Below are 20,733 nucleotides of genomic sequence, written 5' to 3'. Positions count from 1 at the left end.
TGTGGCTTTATATTTTTATAGGCAAAAGAGTTCCGAACTAAATAACCTCTTCCTGAGATGCTAATGATCCTATTTTCTGTCTCATAGAGTCTCAAAATCCACCTTTCCCTCCAGGATGCCACTAGAGGGAAGTAAGGATTTGGATACGTTGTAAAAAAGATTTGATTTTACGTTTTCAACACTGCGTTATATTCTTTGACATTTCTTGACGTTTCGTCTCCTTTCAAGAAAAGTCCAAGGGCCGGGGATTTTGCTCAGTGGCACCGCGCCTGCCTCGCAAGCTCAAAGTCGTGAGTTCCATCCTCAGTACCCGCCCCCCCCGCCCCCCCTGCCCCCTCCGCCGCCCCTGCCCCCTCCGCCCCCTCTCCCCAAAGGCAGCATATCACTGGCAGTCAGTGAGTCATATGAAACAGAAATGAAGATATGATAAGTATTTGAGGCCGGAGATTCAGCTCAGTGGCACCGTGTCTGCCTCGCAAGCGCAAGGTCCAGAGTTCAATCCCCGGTACCAAAAAAAGAAAAAGGAAAAGTCCAACTACTGGGCTAATTTGTATTCCGCTGCGAGGCAAAGAACTGCATTTTGAAGACCGGAAAAAGGAGAAAAGGAGAGGACTACAACTCCCAGAATGCAGAGCTTCACCGTCTCGCAGGGCCCTCCTTCCAGCTGCCCAATGGTCAAGGGTCGCGAGCCATCTCTCTGCCCCATTGGTTAGCCTTCCTCCCATTGGTCAGCCTTCCGGTGCCCAGGGCCAAGCAGGGAGGAGAGAAATCTAACACTCCGGATGGCACATTTCCCGCCATTCCGAGGAACCGGGAAGAAAACTGCAAAACGAATCTCCTCATTGGGCACTCGCTATTTCGGCGTCAGAGAATTTATCCAGTAAGATTACATAGCTGCTCCCAGAGTCCCCGCCTCTTCCTCTTGGTACACTTTGGTGGCGGGAAAAAATTGGGAAGTTTTCGCGCTGGGAAGGAGGCACCCACCGGGCAGCAGGCATGGCAGGGACTGTGGTGCTGGACGACGTGGAGCTGCGAGAGGCTCAGAGAGATTACCTGGACTTCTTGGATGACGAGGTGAGGGGGCGCCGGGACGCGGGCTCGGGGCGGCAGTCTGCAACTCGGCGGAGGGAAGCCGCCCCGACCCCGCTCCCAGCCCTGCAGCCGGGCCGGCGTCCTGCAGGGGAGCCTTCCGCCCGATCGGCGAGCCTTCCGCCCTATCAGGCGACTTGCCCGTCTCGCGAAGGGGAGAGTCACTTGTGTGTGTTCAACAGGTGAACTTCCTGCCACTCGCTCTGCATACAAGTTGATGGCGGTGGCGCCCAGGGCGATAGGCCTTAGCAAGTGCCAACAGAAGGGCAAAGCCCGCCTCGCCTTTCGGCCCTTCCGGCCATGTCTGAACTACGGCAAGGTGGGCAGGACTGCAGTGCAGTCGTAGCTGTGGGCCACTTTGTAGAGTGCTTTCCTTGCTGTGACTGACAGACTGTTGGAGGAAAATGACTTCCTAATTTGGTTGCTTTTTTTCCTATACCAAATAAGATACAGGTAAAAAAAATATTTTTTTATATGGAGCTGAAAGGGGGTTTTGTGTGCAGCTCCGTATTTAAAGCTACAAAATGTTAATACAACATCTTGAAAATCTGATTGTAAATAAAAAGCAATTTTTATCTGAGTTTTAAGTTTGCTTAACGTACCTCTTTTATTATTGTATGTATTTGTGTATAACAGTGTTTTGGTGTATAGCAAAATGGCACTACAGGCAAGCAAGTCTTTCTCTTTTCATTAAGTTTACATTTTAGTACAGTTTTTACGAATTGTCCTTCTAGCCTTCTTATGAGCTCATTTTAATTTCCCACTAAATGTTGAGAAATGACAGTGAATAGAAAAGCTCTTGATAACAGAATAAGAACATGGACCATGAGGCAGCCATAATTCTTTACAGGCTCCTGAGGGTGTGGAGTCTGAGGCTAGTGATGAAAGTAAGAAATTGATGAATACCTACTTGGAATTCAGCTCTGCTGCAGAGATTGACTTACTTTATTGACTTATTTACCTGATTTGCTATGAGGTTTTTAAATTTGTGGCTGTTGTGATATACGGTGGCTGTTTTGCAGGAAGATCAGGGAATTTATCAGAGCAAAGTTCGAGACCTGATCAGTGACAACCAATACCGGCTGATTGTCAGTGTGAATGACCTACGCAGAAAAAATGAAAAGAGAGCAAACCGGTGAGTACTAAGGATTTGGCGGGTGGGGGGTATCCTGGCTCTTAAGTGAGAAGGCTTCAACTCCCTTTTGCTGACTGAAACAGACTTCCCAGGAAAGGTCACAGATGGCAGAGGGTTTACCTAGGAGGCCTCATTGCCTCACCTGCTTCTGCATTTTATTTTTATTTTTACTTTTTTTACTTCTAAAAAAGGACCTGGGCATTTCCCTCTGAAATGCCCTTCCAGTGTTTAATCAAATATTTTTACATCTTTGATAAGTTGATTTGGAGTTTGTCCTTAGTTCTGATGTATTTTACAGTCTTACAGGATTGCAGGAGAAAATAGGAGCTGGATTTTCTTTCCTTGACCGTAGTGATCTAAGAATGTTTACTTCTGTTTTGAGGGTTGCTGTTTTTTTGAGTTCTTCCTAATTATTCTTTCTTTTGCCCATTCACAGCCTTCTGAGCAATGCCTTTGAGGAGCTGGTTGCCTTCCAGCGGGCCTTAAAGGATTTTGTGGCCTCCATTGATGCTACCTATGCCAAGCAGTATGAGGAGTTCTATATAGGATTGGAGGGCAGCTTTGGCTCCAAGCATGTCTCTCCCCGGACTCTTACTTCCTGCTTCCTCAGCTGTGTAGTCTGTATGGAGGGCATTGTCACTAAATGTGAGTGGGGTAGACAGGGCACTAAGGAAATAGAAGTAGGATAGGCTTAAGGAGGCTGGGACTGCAGGAGAGGCAGAGTAGATCTGGATAGTTCGTGGCTTCAACGAGGTGGAGCATTGGAATTGTGTCATGAGACTTGGAGGAGCTCAGATGTGCACAATGATTAGGGAGGCTTTGAGTGAGTACTGTGAGCTGGCAGAATAATGAATTTGGCTCAGAGCTGTAGGAGTCTTAGCTCCTAGCAATCTCATTCCAGTACTGAACACCTCCTGTTTCTTAGTCAGGATCAAGGATACTTAACTTTTGCATGAGTTGAGGTGTTCTATATATAAATACAAGAATGAATGACGGATAGTATGGAAATAGCTTAACCTAGTTGGGAAAACAGTATTTGGAATCATCACTGGCTTGTGTGGGTTTGGAGGCCACCTCTGTCATTGTCTAGTTGGATGATTTTATATATACATTTTCCACTTCTAGGCTCTCTAGTTCGTCCCAAAGTTGTTCGCAGTGTCCACTATTGTCCTGCTACCAAGAAGACTATAGAGCGACGTTATTCTGATCTCACTAACCTGGTGGCCTTTCCATCCAGCTCTGTCTATCCTACCAAGGTAAAGGCTGTGAATTAGTTGCGCCTCCTTGGGGTTTGAAGTCACAGATACCTGTTGTGTCCTGTGTATTCCCCCCCTCACTCCAGTAGTGCTGGGAATCAAACCTAGGCAAGTACTCTGTCACTGAGCTATGTCCCCCAGCCCAAAGATGCCTATTTTAATGAAAGTAATTGTGTAGTATCTGAAGTCATCTGGAAGTATGTAGTGTGCAATGTAAGGATTAATTCAAAGGAAAGATTGATTATAAGCTCAAGTTTAATGTGAAAACTCTATAATTTTTCCTTTTAAAGAATTAGCCAGATGTGGTGTTCCATGCCTGTAATTCTAGCACTGGGGAGGAGCATCACCTTGAGTTCAAGGCCAGCCTGGGCTACATAGTGAATTCAAGGCCAGCTTGAACCACATAGTGAGACTCTGTCTCGAAAAACCAAATAAACAAGAAAGAATAAATATTTACTGTAGAAAATTTGAAATATTATGGAAAGATATGGGAAAGCAGTTATCTATATAGAATTTTTAGCAAAGTTATTATAATCAGATATAACTTACCTGCTTTTTAAAAGTAAAATGGGAGGTGTGCTCTATTAATGGTATTGTGTAATCTTTGCAAAAGTTTCACTGGACTTGGGAGAAGGCTGGCATAGAAGGGGCCTCAGACTGCTCGGATCTATCTGAATTGAGAGCAGTGCAAGGCTTTCTTCTTTAATGAGACAAAAGATCATTAAAATTGATTGCTTGATGTCTGAACTCATTCTGTCAAAGATACTCCCCATTCAAATTTTAATCGAGTGCCACTGTGTCCATAGTACAAGTACTCTTAGGGACCATGGGAAACAGGTATGATAAATAAGAGCTAGTTGTCAAGACTGCTTTCAAAGGGAAATCAGACTTACAAAGAATTAAAACAAGACTATCTTAGCATTATAACTGAAATATACTTCAGTTTCTTTTGTCTACCTCCAGATGAAATTGCGAAATTTAAGTGACTTGTTTTTGGTTCTAGTGAGTGATGACTCTTAAGAACTAAGACCCATGTGTCTTGAGGTCAGTTACATTTTCTTTTCTTTTCTTTTCTTTTTTTTTGAGACAGGCTCTTGCTGTGCAGTTCAGGCTGGCCTTGAACTCTTTGCAGCCCAGGCTGGTCTCGAACTTGGAATGATCTGTCTGCCTCAGCCTCCCCAGTGCTGGGATTACAGGTGTCTGCCACCACGCCCGGCTGCCAGTTACATTTTCTAAGTCACCCTGTTCTCTTTGTTATTTCTGCTTTTTACAATTTCTTCTTCAAGGAGTACTCTTCTGCTGATTTCTGTGGCAAGTTTCCTTGGTTGAGAGCAGACACACTAGGCTGTGTCTCCTGGAGATAATCTGCCTTAGAGCTGAAGATCCTGGACTTTGGAGTTTTCACTTGCATGAAGTCCTGGCCCAGCTACTTACTATGTGACCTTGGGAAACTTATTTAACCTCTTCCAGTCTGTTTCCTTGCCCATAAAATGTGGAAAATGCCTGCTTTCTAAGATTTTTTATAATATAATTACATGAGATAATTTTATAAAATAATAACAGTTCCTGGCACATAGCAAGTGTTCAGTAAATGATGGCTATTTTGCTTTTAAAACTTCAAATATCAAAGTGAAATTTCTTACAGAATTTAAGATACATATAAGCTGCTGTAATATAAGTATATAACTCGATGCATTTTTACAAGCTGAGTATATGTGTATAACCAGCATTCAGGCCAGGAAATGGGAATTTACTGAGTCAGAAGTCACAGGGCCGCACCATCACAATGGGTAACAGCACAGATTATTATATAGTATTTGTGTGGCTATACCACATTTATTTAACTATGAACTATTGATGACACAGATGCTTTAGATTTCTGCTTACAGTAAGTCCCTGACTTACAAATGAGTTCCATCTGGGGAGAACGTTTGTAAGTCGGATTCATTCATAAGTCCCAACAAAATGGGTCTTATATACCTTTGACACAGATATACAATGTAAAGCATAAAAGAAACCAAACTTGTACATTACTGCGTTTCCTCTTGCTTCCGGACATGCTGGGCTCTGATTGAGCGCTGTGCTACTGTACACTACTGCACTGTACAGTAAGCACACAGCATCACAACTGTGACAATGTCCGACAGACACGTGAACTACTTCCCTGATTTGTTCGCACCTGGGTAGCGCAAGGTGTGTTCATATCTGTGAAAGTTTGCAACTCGAGTGTTCCTTGTTGGGACTTAATGTATTAGGAATAGTGCTGCTCTGAGTGTTGCAGTGAATGGCTTTGCGTGAATATTTGTATTGAGTGTTACCAAGGGTGGAAAAACTGTCAAGAGTGTAACCATGTACTCACCACCTTTAGTAGGGGGTGTAAGAATCCTAATTTAAATATTAATACAGCTATGGTTCCATCTGAGTATGTGTTGTCCCTTCCATTGATAGTTACTGGGCCAGAGATAGGTAAGGAAGAAGCTGGGGAAGATACTTTTAAAAAATTTCTAGATACTAAAATTTCATGAAGTCATTGCTGAATTATGTTTCCTATACCAAATGAGTGGCATTTTTAAGACTAGATTAAAATAATAATTTTTCTGTGTGCCATTTTCTAGGATGAGGAGAACAACCCCCTTGAGACAGAATATGGCCTTTCTGTCTATAAAGACCACCAAACCATCACCATCCAGGAGATGCCAGAGAAGGCCCCAGCTGGTCAGCTGCCCCGCTCTGTGGATGTCATTCTGGATGATGACTTGGTGGATAAAGTGAAGCCTGGTGACCGAGTCCAGGTGGTGGGGACCTACCGTTGCCTTCCTGGAAAGAAAGGAGGTTATACCTCAGGGACCTTCAGGTAAGAGGACTGCTATGAAGGGTTTGGAATACTGGTGGCAGCTTCTGTTTCCGGTATTATTCTTCCTCCAGTTTGACATATTTCACAGAGCCCTGGCTGACAGGTAGAGTACCCTGGCATTTGGGGTGGGAAACCTCCCTGCCTCTTGTCTGTCAGGTAAAGCTATGTCACTTAAACCATCTTAGGCCCAGAGTAGGAGCTACTGGTGATACAATTATAGCCTCCTGGGACTTTCCTACTTATTCCCCAATCCTCCCCATTTATACTTCTGTCTGAATCTCTGAGTCAGCAGGGATAAATAAATTTCTGAGGTGGGGTCATCAACCTATTTGGGTCATGGACAGAGACTTAGTTGTCGAGTTCAGAACAGCCCCCCCCCCCGCCATTTGATGGTCTAGTTTCATAGCCTTAGATGGCTTACTGCTGCTGGAAGCACTAGCTACTGATTTTGGGAACTGAATGTTATAGCAGGCTTCCTCCTGCTCTCTTCTTTGTCCCAGGACTGTCCTGATTGCCTGTAATGTGAAGCAGATGAGCAAGGACATTCAGCCTTCATTCTCTGCTGAGGATATCGCCAAGATCAAGAAGTTCAGTAAAACTCGATCCAAGGTCTGGGCACCTTTTAGGGATTGGAGGGTGGGAGTGGATTTTCAAGAGTTTTGTTTGAGTGTATGGCTGTCTTTGTACTGAATCAGGAGGAAGGTCAGGGTTTTTTTTCCCTCTGAAGTATTTGTTGCTAGCTTCTTCCAGTTTTGTTCCAATCAGTAAATGAATGAATGTTCTTGCTATTTGGTCTGTAATGTTTCTGTTTAGCTACCTGCTGGACTCCTAAGTGAACCTAATGGAAATGTTAGGATAGGAGATACAATATCAGTGTAACCATGGAGTCTTATTTATTAATAAAGATAACAGCATTGTTACTTAAATTTAAAATGTTATGTTACTTTTGTTTCAGTTCTCCAACTGTTACTCTTTTTTTTCCCTGTAAAGGCAGGCTGTCTCCATTGAGAACTGAACAATATGTACGAATGTGTTGTAAAAGTTACTGGTAAAATGCGGTGTACATTCATATTAAGCCTAAAAAGTTTTGAATTTGGGAAAAATTCTTTTTTTCTTGAAGATTAAACTTCTAAACAAACTTTGGCATCTGAGTTACTTTTGTACATGCTTTGACATTGGTCTGCAAAAGTGATTTATAGCAGAAGCTTTAACCATTAAAAACAACATTTAAGGCCCAGGGATTTAGCTCAATGGTTCCAGCACCTGCCTTGCAAGCGGAAGGACCTGAGTTCAATCCCTGGTACCAAAAAAAAAAAACCCAGCATTTAAATTTATATATTTAACCATTTTCTTTAAACAGAAATGTAAAGCAGAGCTCTGGGAAACCACATTGGTGCTTACCAGGTACTTTACTCCACGGGTTCCTTCTCTTCTAGGATATTTTTGACCAGCTGGCCAGGTCATTGGCCCCCAGTATCCATGGGCATGACTATGTCAAGAAGGCGATCCTCTGCTTGCTGTTGGGAGGGGTGGAACGAGACCTTGAGAATGGCAGCCACATCCGTGGGGACATCAATATTCTTCTGATAGGTATGGTCTTGGGGATTTACTTTAGACTCTTTCTTGCTCTTAACAACGAAGAGTGGGGTTGTGAGGACCTGTAATATGTAAATTGTGTGTTCTGTACATGGTAGTGTTTTAGTCTCATCAGAGAGCAAAAGGCTAAAATGAGTCTTTTTAAAAATCAACCAGTTAGTATGTGTCTCTGTTGTGCCAAGACCTGTGCTGGACAAGCAGAATTTGGTGGGGTGGGAGAGAATTCCTAGAGAATCCTTGTTGTTCCCGTCCCACAGGAGACCCATCAGTTGCCAAGTCTCAGCTTCTGCGGTATGTGCTTTGCACAGCACCCCGAGCTATCCCCACCACTGGCCGGGGATCCTCTGGAGTGGGTCTGACGGCTGCTGTCACCACAGACCAGGAAACAGGTAAGGGTGTCTGAGTCCTTGGCAAAGGCCCAGTGTGGCATTGAGCAGATTCTTTGAATTGGTTTCAAATACTGGCTTGTGTTTGAGGGATACAGTTGAAAGGGCAGTTAAGCTAGATTATTCAGGACTGAGTACCTGAAATGGTGGGTGAATTATTCAAGAGTTTGGGTGACACTCATAAGAATATTTCCTAGAAAGTGATTTGAAAGAATTTCAAAGGAGGAAGCTCAGCAGTTTGGAAGTGCTGTAAAAATGAAGATTGGACTATTATGCACTAGAGGAAGGATTTAAAGACCAGTGAAAAGAGAAGTCTAGTTAAATATTGCCTGAGTGTGGGATGAAGAGACTCTATAAGAAAGTTTATGAGAGGCTAGCTTAGGAGTCAAAGTGAGACAAGAAGATACTGTTCCGATGAGAACTAAAAAGGTGACCCACCAGGTTTCCTGTAAGCCGTGAGCTGAAATTTCTTTAATGTATCTTTTTTGATGCTACGGTGAGAGGGACCTAGAAAGGAGATTGAAATCCCTACCCCCTGTCTTCTATAACCTATGCCATGCACAACTTTTGACCTCTTTTCTTCCCAGGGGAGCGTCGTCTCGAAGCAGGGGCCATGGTCCTGGCGGACAGAGGTGTGGTTTGCATCGATGAATTTGACAAGATGTCGGATATGGACCGTACAGCCATCCATGAGGTCATGGAGCAGGGTCGAGTGACTATTGCCAAGGCTGGCATCCATGCTCGGCTGAATGCCCGCTGCAGTGTTTTGGCAGCTGCCAACCCTGTCTATGGCAGGGTGAGTGGCATCAGGCCCTTAACTGTTGTCCTCGTCTTCATTTGAATTTGCTAAATAACTGAGCCGAGTTTATTCTAGGAGAATAAGAGGCTCAAGACTAAAAGAAATTCATTAACTTACTGTCTTTGGTTTGGAGCACTGGCTCCTGACCCATTCTTACACAGCAGACTTCTGGAGAGCTGTTTATAAATAACTTTTTTAGAAATACAAAAAAGAAGACAAAGTGATCTGTGGTCTCAGAATCCAAGGAAACTCTATTGCCATTAAATTCAAAGTACTACATGCACAGGACAGGAGAATATCTGAGCAAAACCAAGACATAATATGCAAATTAAAAGCCTTGTGTCTTCTTTCCTATCCCTTTTCTAAGAGATATAATCACGTTTGGAGGTTAAAAGAAACAAAAATTTAATTATGTACTGTACCAGCAAATACACTATCTGATTGATAAGAATTACCTCTTTATCTTTGTTTTTAGCATGGCTATGATATGCCTGGGTATAGTCTTTTATATTTAGTCTGCTTGGAATTTACTGAGTTTTGCCTTTCTTTTAAATGATTTTCCAGTATTCTGTTGTATAGACCAGTGATAGCGAACTTTTAATTATATTATTTATTTATTCATTTATTTTTGAGGCAGGGTCTTGCCATGTAGTTCAGGCTCAAACTCACTATCTAGCCCAGGCTGGCCTTGAACTTGCTGTGTTCCTCCTGTCTCAGCTTCCCAAGTGCTAGGGTTACAGGTGTGTGCCACAGTGCCCACAATGCCTGGATGTGGCGAACCTTTTAGAGACCAGGTGCCCAAACTGTTTACGATGTCATCGCCTGACTACTTCTTTCCAAGCATGCACATGGGCCCCGTGTGCACTGTTATCCGGTGCTCTGCTGCTGCGGCACTGCTGGGGTGACTTGGCTCGTTTGCCCACAGAGAGGGCTCTGCGTGCTGGCTACGGCACATATGCCGTAGGTTTGCCACCACTGGAATAGACCTGTAGTAACTTATTGAACTATTTTCTGTTTGATGGGTGTTTGTTCCCCAACCCCACACCAGGCTATTATGAATGAAGCTGTCATGAATATCCTTTTAGCTGTATTTTGTAATACTTTTGGAATCTATAGTCTGAATACCTAGCAATAGATAGAATTACTGGATTAAGTGTTACATGCATTTTTGTTTTGGCAAAGATTGACATTTCCCCTTTTTAAAGATTGCATCATAGGGCTGGGGATTTAGCTCAGTGGTTCTGTTGCCTGCCTTGAAGGCACAAGGTCCCAAGTTCAATTCCCAGTACCAAAAAACCCCCCAAAAAGATTACATCATAATACTTCCATTAACTAGTACTTACACATGCTTTAAATTTGTCACCGTCTTTCCTTCTGTCAGTAATGCAAGATAGATATTTTCATTTTATGGATGAGAACCTGGAGGCACAGATTATATAATTTGCTCAAGAGCCACAAACTAGAAAATGGCAGGGCTGGGATTTGACTCAGCTCAAGCGGTACCCTGGAGTATATCATCCCACAGTATATGGAACACTTACTTTGTGCCTCTTTAAACATACAGATATATGGTTCTTGGGCCAGAGTTTCTGAATCGAAATCTCTGGGTTGGAGGTTTTATTATCTATGATTTAGAAAGGCTATACTGTGTAGCCTGGGCTGAGAACCATAGGTTTTTAAATTAATGGTAATATATGTTTGACCCTGAAGAATGATTAAGAAAATGGTAGGATCTGAAATGTGGTCAAAATCATTCTTATTTCCCACAGGTTGTTAAAATGCTTCTGACTGAAGTGTATGTGAGTGGGTAGGCATCAGTCCAATAGGTTCAGAGTTGGGGCTGTGGATTTAGCTCAGTGGTTCCAGCACCTGCCTCGTAGGTGCACGGTCCCAAGTTTGATTGCCGGTACCAAAAAAACCAAAAACCAATAGGTCCAGAATTGAAAGATAAAGTGTATGTCCTTAAGTCCCACGGAGAAGCTTCCTAGATTGCTAAGACATAATCGCTTATAGGTCACTGGCTGTCTTAGTTGAGATTTATCCTCTCAGCAGGAAACTCCATAGATCCAGGTGACCTCCCAGCTAGCCCTATCTTTATGCCATGTAGTGGGGGAGGAATCATCTTTCAAAGTTGATCCCTCCTTGGAAATGAGAAGAGTAAAATCAAGCTTGGGAAGAATGAGGCTGAGTGTGATACCACACAAAGTCTGTGAGCAGCTCCTGCATGAGGAGGTGGGCTGCTGAGTTTGCCAGGTTACCTGGGCTTTAGCTAAAGAAAGGTTGCAAGTGGAAGAGAGATTTATGAATTTTTTTTTTTGGTGCCGGGGATCGAACTCTGGTCCTTGCACTTGCGCAGCAGGCGGCGAAACCACTGAGCTAAATCTCCAGCCCTATGAATTTTAATAGCTTTAAAATCCTTTAGTTTTTCAGTGCTTCTTGTCTGTTTTGTTCTTGATGATCTAACCTTCCATTCCTACTCTCAGAATGGATCAGACCTCGTTTTGTTTTCTTTCTGTTAATGTTACCTCCACTTTTTTCTTTCTTGTGTTCCCCAGTATGATCAGTATAAGACCCCAATGGAGAACATTGGACTTCAGGACTCACTGCTATCTCGATTTGACTTGCTCTTCATTATGCTGGATCAGATGGATCCTGAGCAGGATCGGGAGATCTCGGACCATGTCCTTAGGATGCACCGTTACAGAGCGCCCGGGGAGCAGGATGGCGATGGTGAGGCCAAGAGAAGAATAGTGCTATGGAAGGCCCCTAAACTGATAGCATTGTCCCAGGCCCAACCCAGGGGAAGGTGGTTCAGTGTCCTGGTTGATGTTGCAGTTGCCCTCGCTTGCCTACCCACCTCCCTTCCTTGCTCTTTGGAGGTTATTCCAAGGAGCACATTTGTTTTTGTGTTCTAGAATACCTTTGAGTATCTTCTGTGGGCCACTCAGTTCTACCTTCATTTGTCATTTCCATGAGTTTGTTTTCTTCTGGGTCCTTGCTTCGTGATTCTTGGTCTCTTTCCTTTGTGTGCTATAGAAGAAGCAGTTTTCCTTAGGTTAAACTCTCTTCCTCTCTTTTCTCCTGTCTTGGGTTTACCAGCTATGCCCTTGGGTAGTGCTGTTGATATCCTGGCCACAGATGATCCCAACTTTAACCAGGACGAGCAGCAGGAGACTCAGATTTATGAGAAGCATGACAACCTTCTGCATGGGACCAAGAAGAAAAAGTGAGAATTCCTTGTATCTCTCAGTGGAGGGAACCTGAGATGAACACACATATGTCTGAGTCTAGTCAGAGTATTATATGCTCAGGCCAAGGGCATGAGTGGAGTCCAAACCATGTGGGCCTGTTTTCTGGGTCCACAGATACACCAGTTCTGTGTATCCTGGCCAATTCTTGGTGGGGGATTTAGTCCACAATCAGATGTTCTAAGGTTTTGGTGACATGCCCATTGGCGGGTGTGTGGTATCTCCCTTATACATGTCATATCATTGTGATGAATTTATGATGAAGGCAGTGGAGACTTTGCAAGTAGATTTGGTTGAAGGAGACGTGATCTAATGCTCAAAGCTTGAAATGTGTGCCTCTGTTTTTGGCCATGATGCAGTAAGAAGCACAGCATAATCTCCAAAGCTGTTTGGTTTCACTACACAGAATTTGGAGTCAGAAAACTGAATCTGAGTCCTCATTGGCTTCCCTGAGTCATAGATTTCCTACTTATAAAATAAGAGAGAAGGGCCGGGGATTTAGCTCAGTGGTGCCAGCTCCTGCCTCACAAGCACAAGATCCCGAGTTCGATCCCCAGCACCAAAAAAAAGAACTAAAAAAAAAAAAGAGAGATAAGATTTACACTCTACTTCCTACCTAAAGTAACTTAATATAAATAACGTGAAAGAGCCTTGTGTGTGTTCCATATAAATGATATTTATGATAATGGGTTCTACGTGGCAGGCATCTCTTTTCTGCTGCTTGGTCTTGACTTCTCTGAGGAGAGGCAAAGCCACTATCCCAGGTAGTGGTAAGGTGTGGCAGGGAAATGGAACTCACTGTGTATGGGTCCAGGGAGAAGATGGTGAGCGCAGCATTCATGAAGAAGTACATCCACGTGGCCAAAATCATCAAGCCCTCCCTCACACAGGAGTCAGCTTCCTACATTGCAGAAGAGTACTCACGCCTGCGCAGCCAGGACAGCATGAGCTCGGACACTGCCAGGGTGAGTGCCCAAGGGCAGCATGGCCTTGGGAGGCCCTTATCCACGTGGTTGGGGCAGGAATCCCTGTTATCTGGAGCTTTGGAAGTATTTAATTTTGTTACTCCTTCTTGGTCTGAAGGGTTCCGGTTGATACAATTTTGATCATTTTGTTCTACAAAGGAAAATGAAATAAGGACTCCAGAGTAACATGGGTATCATTGAGCAAATGAGTGACTTCTGGGAACTGTTCTAGTCTCTCATCTAGGGTGAAAATAACAGCAGCTATCCTCAAGGAGCTCAGATTTGAGTTGAGGGGAAGGGAGAAAGGTAGGTAGGAAAATCACAAATACATATTTATAAATATATATGCCAGTGTGATTCTTGTAAAGGAATGAGTGAATGTGAGTGCAGATGAAGATAACTGATTTTTCCTATATAAGTCCCTGGTTGGGAGGATATGAATGTCCCGAAGGAGTGCCGGAGTGTACAATGTTTGGTCTGGACTTTTGACAGATAACTAGGAGTTAAGTGACCATGATGGTTACTCAAAGCAGTTTCTACTGAGCTAATTTACCTGCCCTTGAATTTATCTAAATCATTTGGGAGCGTTGCAGTTCTTACAGGATTTCACAGTAGAAAGACCCAAGTTCAATAGGCTCTTAGATTTAGACATAATCTCAGGCGATCTACCCAGCCTCACACCTATTGTGTGTTCTGGTATTCCTGCTAGGAACACTCCAGGGACAGCATGGTCAGAACACTGTTGGAATCTGAGAGTAAGCTTTTAGATAAAGCTGCTTTCCCACAACTGCTATGCCTGGGTGCCACTTGTCTTCTTCATGTTAAGTAGCACCCTTTGTTTTTAACTGTCTCTCCCCACACATGAACGGTTCCAGTGTGAAAAAAGATGTTTCACTAAACCGAGAACTGAGCTTAGTAGTAAATCCCTTGATTTGGATTCTCTGGTTCCACTAGTTTAGGATAGGATTTCACTGGGTTTTCAGGTGATTCAGAGAGTGGAACCTGTAATGGCGTATGTAACCTTCAAACTCTGTTAGCTTTTGAAATTATTGAAAGATCTGGGGAGTGTACAGTATTTAAATGTCAGTTTTTTTTTTTTTTTAATGTTGGTTTGGATATTAATAGACATTTAGAAAACTTGGAAGTCGAAGTGAAGAGGATATATCATTGAAGTGTTACATATGGGAGATGGGGAGGCATGATGGAAAGAACCTACCCTGTGTTTGATCCCAAGCCAGCAACTAACTTTTGAACCTTGTACTAATTCTTTCACTGCAGGTCAGTTTCCTTATTCATAAAATTAGGTTAGATAATATCAGGATATATCAGGATTAACTGAAACTTATAAAATACAAAGCCAAGTCATAAATATAGAGATTATGATTTACTAGGCAAGGATCCCATTCAGACAATAGCATTTGAAGAAGAAAAGCACCCTAGTTTGGTGTACACCCACCTCATAAGAACCACTTTCTCTCTGGACTTCAGTGATTATATCCAATTTGTAAAAAGGTGTCCTCAAATTACCTCTCATGCCCCACCCCTTAGTATGACCTTGGACAAATTACATGATGCTCTTGAATATCCCTCATCTGTAAAACTTCTCTAAGTTATTAAGAGGGTGAAATATTAGTGTGAATATTAAAGCAAACTGGCACATTGGAGGCCTGCAAGGAGTTTTATCCTGTCACTTTTGTATGATTTTTAGCCTTTTATCTTTCCAGCTGTTAGTTGCCCAATTTTCTCCTCCCTTGTTCATCTGCTCTTCCCTCCCTGAGCACTCCCACGTACATTTCGTCCATCAGTTTTCTTACTCTTTGAATTTTAAACAGTATCTCTAGAGAATAGAGAGCTCTGAATTCTTTGCTTCGCTCCTGGAGCTTTTCTGGTAGTGTCTTCATTTGCCTTTCTCTGCAGTAGGAATAGTGGGCTTGGCCCAAGAATTCTGTATAAATAATCTTCCTTTGTTCTCCCCAGACATCTCCAGTTACAGCGCGGACACTGGAGACTCTGATTCGATTGGCCACGGCCCATGCAAAGGCTCGAATGAGCAAGACTGTGGACCTGCAGGATGCAGAGGAGGCCGTGGAGCTGGTCCAGTATGCTTACTTCAAGAAGGTGAGGACTCAGATGCCTGGGTGTGAGAGGCTCTTTTTATTAAGTCGCAGGGTGTGCTGGCTTCTCAGCTGACATCTGCATTCGGATTTTCAGCAGAAGGTAGTATCTATGGGGCTAGGGATGTGGCTCAGTGGTAAAGAGCTTGTTTACCTAGCATATATGACGCCTGGAGTTCAGTCCTTAGCACTACACAACAAACAAAGCAGAAAGTTGCATTTGCCTGCCAGTGTTCAGTTTGCCTCGCTCCTGCCTCTAAACATGCAATGGTTCTCAGCCTTGGGTGCACCTGAGACTGAAGTCCAGAGAGACAGAGGTTCTCATGAAATGGGTGTACACCAAATCAGGTGCTTTTCTTTCTAAAATGCTATTGTTTGAATGGGATCCTTGCCCTAGTAAATCATAATCTCTATATTTACAACAGGGCTTGTGTACTTTGTAAGTTTCAGTTAATCCTGATATACCCTGATACTATCTAACCTAAAATACTGATGGCAGGACTCTAGAGATTCTGGTTTAATTGATGTGCCACACATTCAGTCAGCTGCTTCTGTGTCTGGCCTGCTTCCTTTGCATCTTTAAAAAATTTGTGTTTCCAGAGTAATTACCTTGATAATCATCCTCTTCCCTGTGTGTCTTTCCCTGGGCAGTCTCCTCCACTGTCCCACTGGCACCTCACACACTGATGTCAAAAAGAACTTCACAACTTCCTCTCCTTCTCTTCCCTGATTTCTATTTGTGACATTGCATCTGTCATTTTAGAGCCCACAGATCTTGATGCGTTGACTCCCTTTTCTTCATTGCTCACCCCTCCCCCTAGTTGATAATTTGTAGCTCTTGGGGATTTAGTTGTGGACGTGATAAGCTTTTCCTCTTTTGGAGTTGTCCTAAACTTCAATTAAACACCTGGTTTATAAAGAAATGAATTGTTTCCACCTTACCATTATGATTCGGACACCTCATTTGTTTCTTTACTTGGTAAACATTTATTGAGTACTGGACTGTGTGAAAGGCCTCCTACCATTTTTTAACATGTTCAGGATAAGGCCATAATTAGGGTCTCACTACTATGATTATCCCATTGGGCAGCTATTTATTAATTTTATTTGTAAAAAGACCAATAAAAAGTGAGTAGAGTAGATCCGCCTGTATCACCAGTGATGTGATACAAGCCACTGATGGGATAGTCATGCATGTACCACTGGTGGTTCAAGCTGGAGGAATGTGTTAAAGATGCCTCTCAGGCTCTCCTGTTGCTCCTGGTCCTGGAATTTGGGGACAGAAAGGCTAGGGAGGTCACTAGAAATGTGGCAGTCATTTCTGCTGGGTGTAAAGGGGACTCTTATTCAGATTTCTTAATTCAGTTCCCTGCCATCTTTGACCCTCCCAGCTCTCACATTTGCCTTGGTTTTAGGTTCTGGAAAAGGAGAAGAAACGTAAGAAGCGAAGTGAGGATGAATCAGAGACAGAGGATGAAGAAGAGAAAAGCCAGGAGGACCATGAGCAGAAGAGGAAAAGGTGAGGTGGGGCAAGGGGAAGTAAGATGAAAGACTACTGCTGGGGCTTGGAAAGGGGTGGAAGATGTGTCTGGTGCTGCTTGTTGACATCAGGTTCTTCAGGCACCTGCAGGGTTTGAGGATGAAGATAACCCGAGCAAAGGAAGGAGGGAATGAGCCCCTTGTTGCATTTAGTATGATGCTTTGGATCTCATTTCCTACTTTCAAGACATGCTGAATAGCAGGAGCAGTAATCTACTCACTGAAGATTTTGAATAATATATTTCAAAATTCATGAGATTATTTTTTTTCCCTTGTGCCTATGACTGAATTTATAAGAATGGGTGATAGGGAAAAAGAGTCACGGGTGTAGGCCTATTTGCATTCATCCTAATCTGGAGAATGTCTTTCAGAAAAAGTGGCAGTTTGTACAGGCCTAAGTCTGGTGTTTCACTTTGATTGTAGATGGTTTCTTGCCCCCCCCCCCTTTTTTTTTGGTACTGGGGATCGAACTTGGGTCCTTCTGCTTTCAAGGCAGGTGGTGGAACCACTGAGCTAAATCCCTGGCTTCTTGCCCTTTTCGTGGAGGTCAGAGATACAGGGTGGTCCTCCCCAAAGCCTTTTTTTCTTAGCTGCTGTGTGGGTATTTTAGGAGGAGGACTCGTCAGTCGGATGCCAAGGATGGGGACTCCTATGACCCCTATGACTTCAGTGACACAGAGGAGGAAATGCCTCAAGGTGAGCAAGAGTCCCCCAACTGATCAAAGAGGTTGTTACTCTGACTCCTGATATTTTCAGTTGCTCTATGCTCTGTATTTTCCTGTTTGGATCCCTGTTTAGAAACTTGTGTCTAAGAGGCTTGTTCCAAGTGAACTTCAGGGAAAACTCACAGTGAAAACTTTGGAAAACAGGCTTTGTTCATTGTTTGCCTCCTTCTGGATAAACTGCAGTCTTCTGCAAAGCCTAAATATAAGAACCCTTATGTTGAGGATCTCTTACCTCACTGAATCTCTTTGTCATTCCAATGGGGATTTCTCTTTCTTAATTGTTGTACATGGCCCTATAAGAATCACTGCAAGTAGGAGTGTTCACGTGTTCAGTGAGGGGTGGGGAGTGGAGAAGATGACTTTCCTGGTGTTACTGGAAATGGCTTGACCTTGCCATCTTCCCCATTTCTGCAACCTTTAACCCTCTGAAGTGCATACCCCGAAGACTGCAGACTCTCAGGAGACCTTAAAGACTGCAGAATCACAGGAGACCCAGGAATCTCAGAAGGTGGAGCTGAGGGAGTCCAGGTGAGTTGGGGAAGTTGCTTCTGTACTTTGTCAGTTCCAGCCAAGGTGAGGACTGGCCCCAGGGTGAGGGTGTGCAGCACCCACAGAGCTCAAGACTAAAGGCCCTAGGGCAGCCAGTGGTGGCGAACCCAAGGCCCATGTGCTGTAGCCATACTGCAGCTGGCTGTAATCATGGAAAGCTCTGAAAGGTTCAACATCACTGCGCTAGGATTTTAAAACATTTTATACTCTGACTATACTGTCAGATTACAGGAAAGTTGCAAGGATAGTAGAAAGAAATCCTTATAGATTTTACCCAGAATTTCTGTCTTCTGCATTTTACCATCTCCTTGTGGGGTCAGGAAGAAGACTCAGCAAGGTCAAAATTTCTATCGTCTTCCTATATAACCTTGGATCCTTCTCATAAAATAGATTTTTTTCTTACAAATTCTGGCTTTTGTTTTGAGATGAAGAATTTTTACTAAAGTTTCAGAAAACGGTTTTTTCTGTCTGTAAGGAAAACCTCCCTAGCCAAGGTTAACCTTGTCTGTCCTTTCTCCTGTTGTGGGCAGGTTGAAGGCCTTCAAGGTAGCCCTCCTGGACGTGTTCCGGGAAGCTCATGCACAGTCCGTGGGCCTGGCTCACCTCACGGAATCTGTCAACCAGGACAAGGAAGAGCCCTTCTCTGCAGAGGAGATCCAGGCTGCACTGGACAAGATGCAGGATGCCAACCAGGTCATGGTGTCTGAGGGCATCGTCTTCCTTATCTGAAGTCTCATCTCTGAACGCTTTCCCTTCCCCACCCTTGTCTTTGCCTTCATTCCCCAAACATCCGTGTGTGAGAAGCACAAGGTGATGAAGATGGATTGGGACTTGCTGGCAGCTTTGAGAATGGGTGATGATAGCTGTCATCGGGTAGGGTGAGCAGGAAGTGGGGAAGGACTCTGCATCTTCATGGAAGAAGGACTGGGTCACACACCCGCTTCCATCCCCAAACAGACCCAGTGTTATTTTGTGTAAATGTGACTTTTTTTTTTTGTATTAAATTCTTTTATTGGTACATTGTAGGTATACAACACACTTACATTTCTCCTTGGGAATTGTACCTTTACATAATGCATCTTGGTTCTTATTTTTTCCCCATCCCTAGCCCTCCCTTAACACCCTCCACCCTTCCCTATTTACAAAGACTTTATTTCCATTTTTTCCATTTCTCAGCATTTTTCCTTTCCCTTCTTTCCTTTCCCCTGCCCCTCCCACTACCCCTACCCCTTTGGACCTTTTCTTCCTATTTTGCATTATCGATTACTCATTCTAATCATTGCTACATTTTAGGTATACAATATAATGACATTCATCATTGGAAATTTGCACCTTTACATAGTCTCTCTTGGTTCTTATTTTTCACCCTTGCCCAGTCCTCCCTTCAACCCCTCCAGTCCTCCCTATTTACAAAGATTTTGGTCCTATTTTTCCATTTTCTCATATTAATCCCATTCCCTTCTATCCTTTCCCCTAGCCCTCCCACTTCCTCCCCCTTTGCCCCTTTTCTTCCTATTTCACATTACCTATTATACATTTAGTCCTTATTGTGTAAATGTGACTTTTGAGTATGTTTGTGGGCACAGAGGGTTTCTGTTTATCTTTTCTGGTTTTTGGCTTTTTTAATTCTCTTGAGCACTTTGGTCTGGAAAAGGCTTTGAGCTGTTCTGTGCTGGTAGTGGCACTGAGGCAGGCTATGCAGGCCAAGAAAGCTTTCTTTGCAGATTAATGTATGTTTTTGACCTGAATATTTAGGGCACTGAATAAATGGAACTGCTTTGTACACTATGCCTTAATACTTTATGCTTTTTATGTACACATTTAGTTTTGTTTTTCTGGGGAGCTCTGCCTCCTGGATTTGCTGCTACTGTATTTGTACTATGCGACCACAAGGTGGCAGCAGCCTGCTGTGATTTCTTTGGGGATTATGTGTTTTAGCCCTCAGCAGCATCAGCACTTACCACTGATTGAACAAACCAAACCCTGCTGATTTTGAATAGTTACATGACCACAGGAGGCTAGTGAGTGAAAGTCCAGAAGAAAAACTGACTGGCTTTTCTGAGCCTGCATTAAAACCCCAATGTAGAAAAATGATGTGTTTTGTCACATACACTCAAAATCATGAGTTCTTACCCACAAAGAAATCCCCCTATGAGATGCTTTAGGATACCTAGTGTCCAGCCTTTGGGGTTTATTAGCCTTTTGGACAGATGTTTGTGGAAGTGCCAGAACAAGACTTCTCTACTACTGTTGTGTGGTTTGCACAGCTTCCAAAGAACTTCTAAGGTTACTTACAAAATAAAAATTTAAAAATGGGTGACTTTATGGGGGCCTGGGTCACATGATTGGAGGCCATTGCCTGGGGGGCGGATGTGGTTGAGAAGTGCTTGCTCTCGGCTGTAAGATTGTTGAGGTACTTTCTTATCCCTTTTTGCTGGGCCTAGCCCTTTAACCTGAAACCACAAAGCAGAAGGTTTT

The 20,733-nt window shown here is 43.4% G+C and overlaps 1 protein-coding gene across 2 annotated transcripts; it reads left to right on the top strand.

Annotated features, from left to right (window-relative positions):
- Nucleotides 1-843: 843 nt before the first annotated feature.
- On the top strand, nt 844-20,043 carry Mcm3 (minichromosome maintenance complex component 3). Of its 2 annotated transcripts, none has more exons than XM_004869040.4 (17): nt 844-1,074; nt 2,112-2,224; nt 2,661-2,869; nt 3,350-3,480; nt 6,096-6,334; nt 6,835-6,943; nt 7,771-7,924; nt 8,188-8,319; nt 8,904-9,112; nt 11,671-11,845; nt 12,215-12,341; nt 13,178-13,328; nt 15,306-15,446; nt 16,858-16,961; nt 17,592-17,677; nt 18,138-18,234; nt 18,786-20,043. In XM_004869040.4, exons 1-17 carry the CDS (start codon nt 997-999, stop codon nt 18,982-18,984), a joined length of 2,454 nt encoding a protein of 817 aa, XP_004869097.1. In that variant the 5' UTR covers nt 844-996; the 3' UTR covers nt 18,985-20,043. The 2 variants fall into 2 exon arrangements, with proteins under 2 accessions (XP_004869097.1, XP_087044269.1); XM_087188143.1 differs by lacking the exon at nt 844-1,074 and adding an exon at nt 1,380-1,542.
- The last annotated feature ends 690 nt before the right edge of the window (nt 20,044-20,733 follow it).

This window comes from Heterocephalus glaber, unplaced genomic scaffold (genome assembly GCF_053883595.1).
Source record: "Heterocephalus glaber isolate CG9 unplaced genomic scaffold, H.glaber_assembly_v1.0 deba00001523, whole genome shotgun sequence".
NCBI classification, from domain to species: Eukaryota; Metazoa; Chordata; class Mammalia; order Rodentia; family Bathyergidae; genus Heterocephalus; species Heterocephalus glaber.
This window is presented reverse-complemented; position numbering and strand designations above follow the sequence as displayed.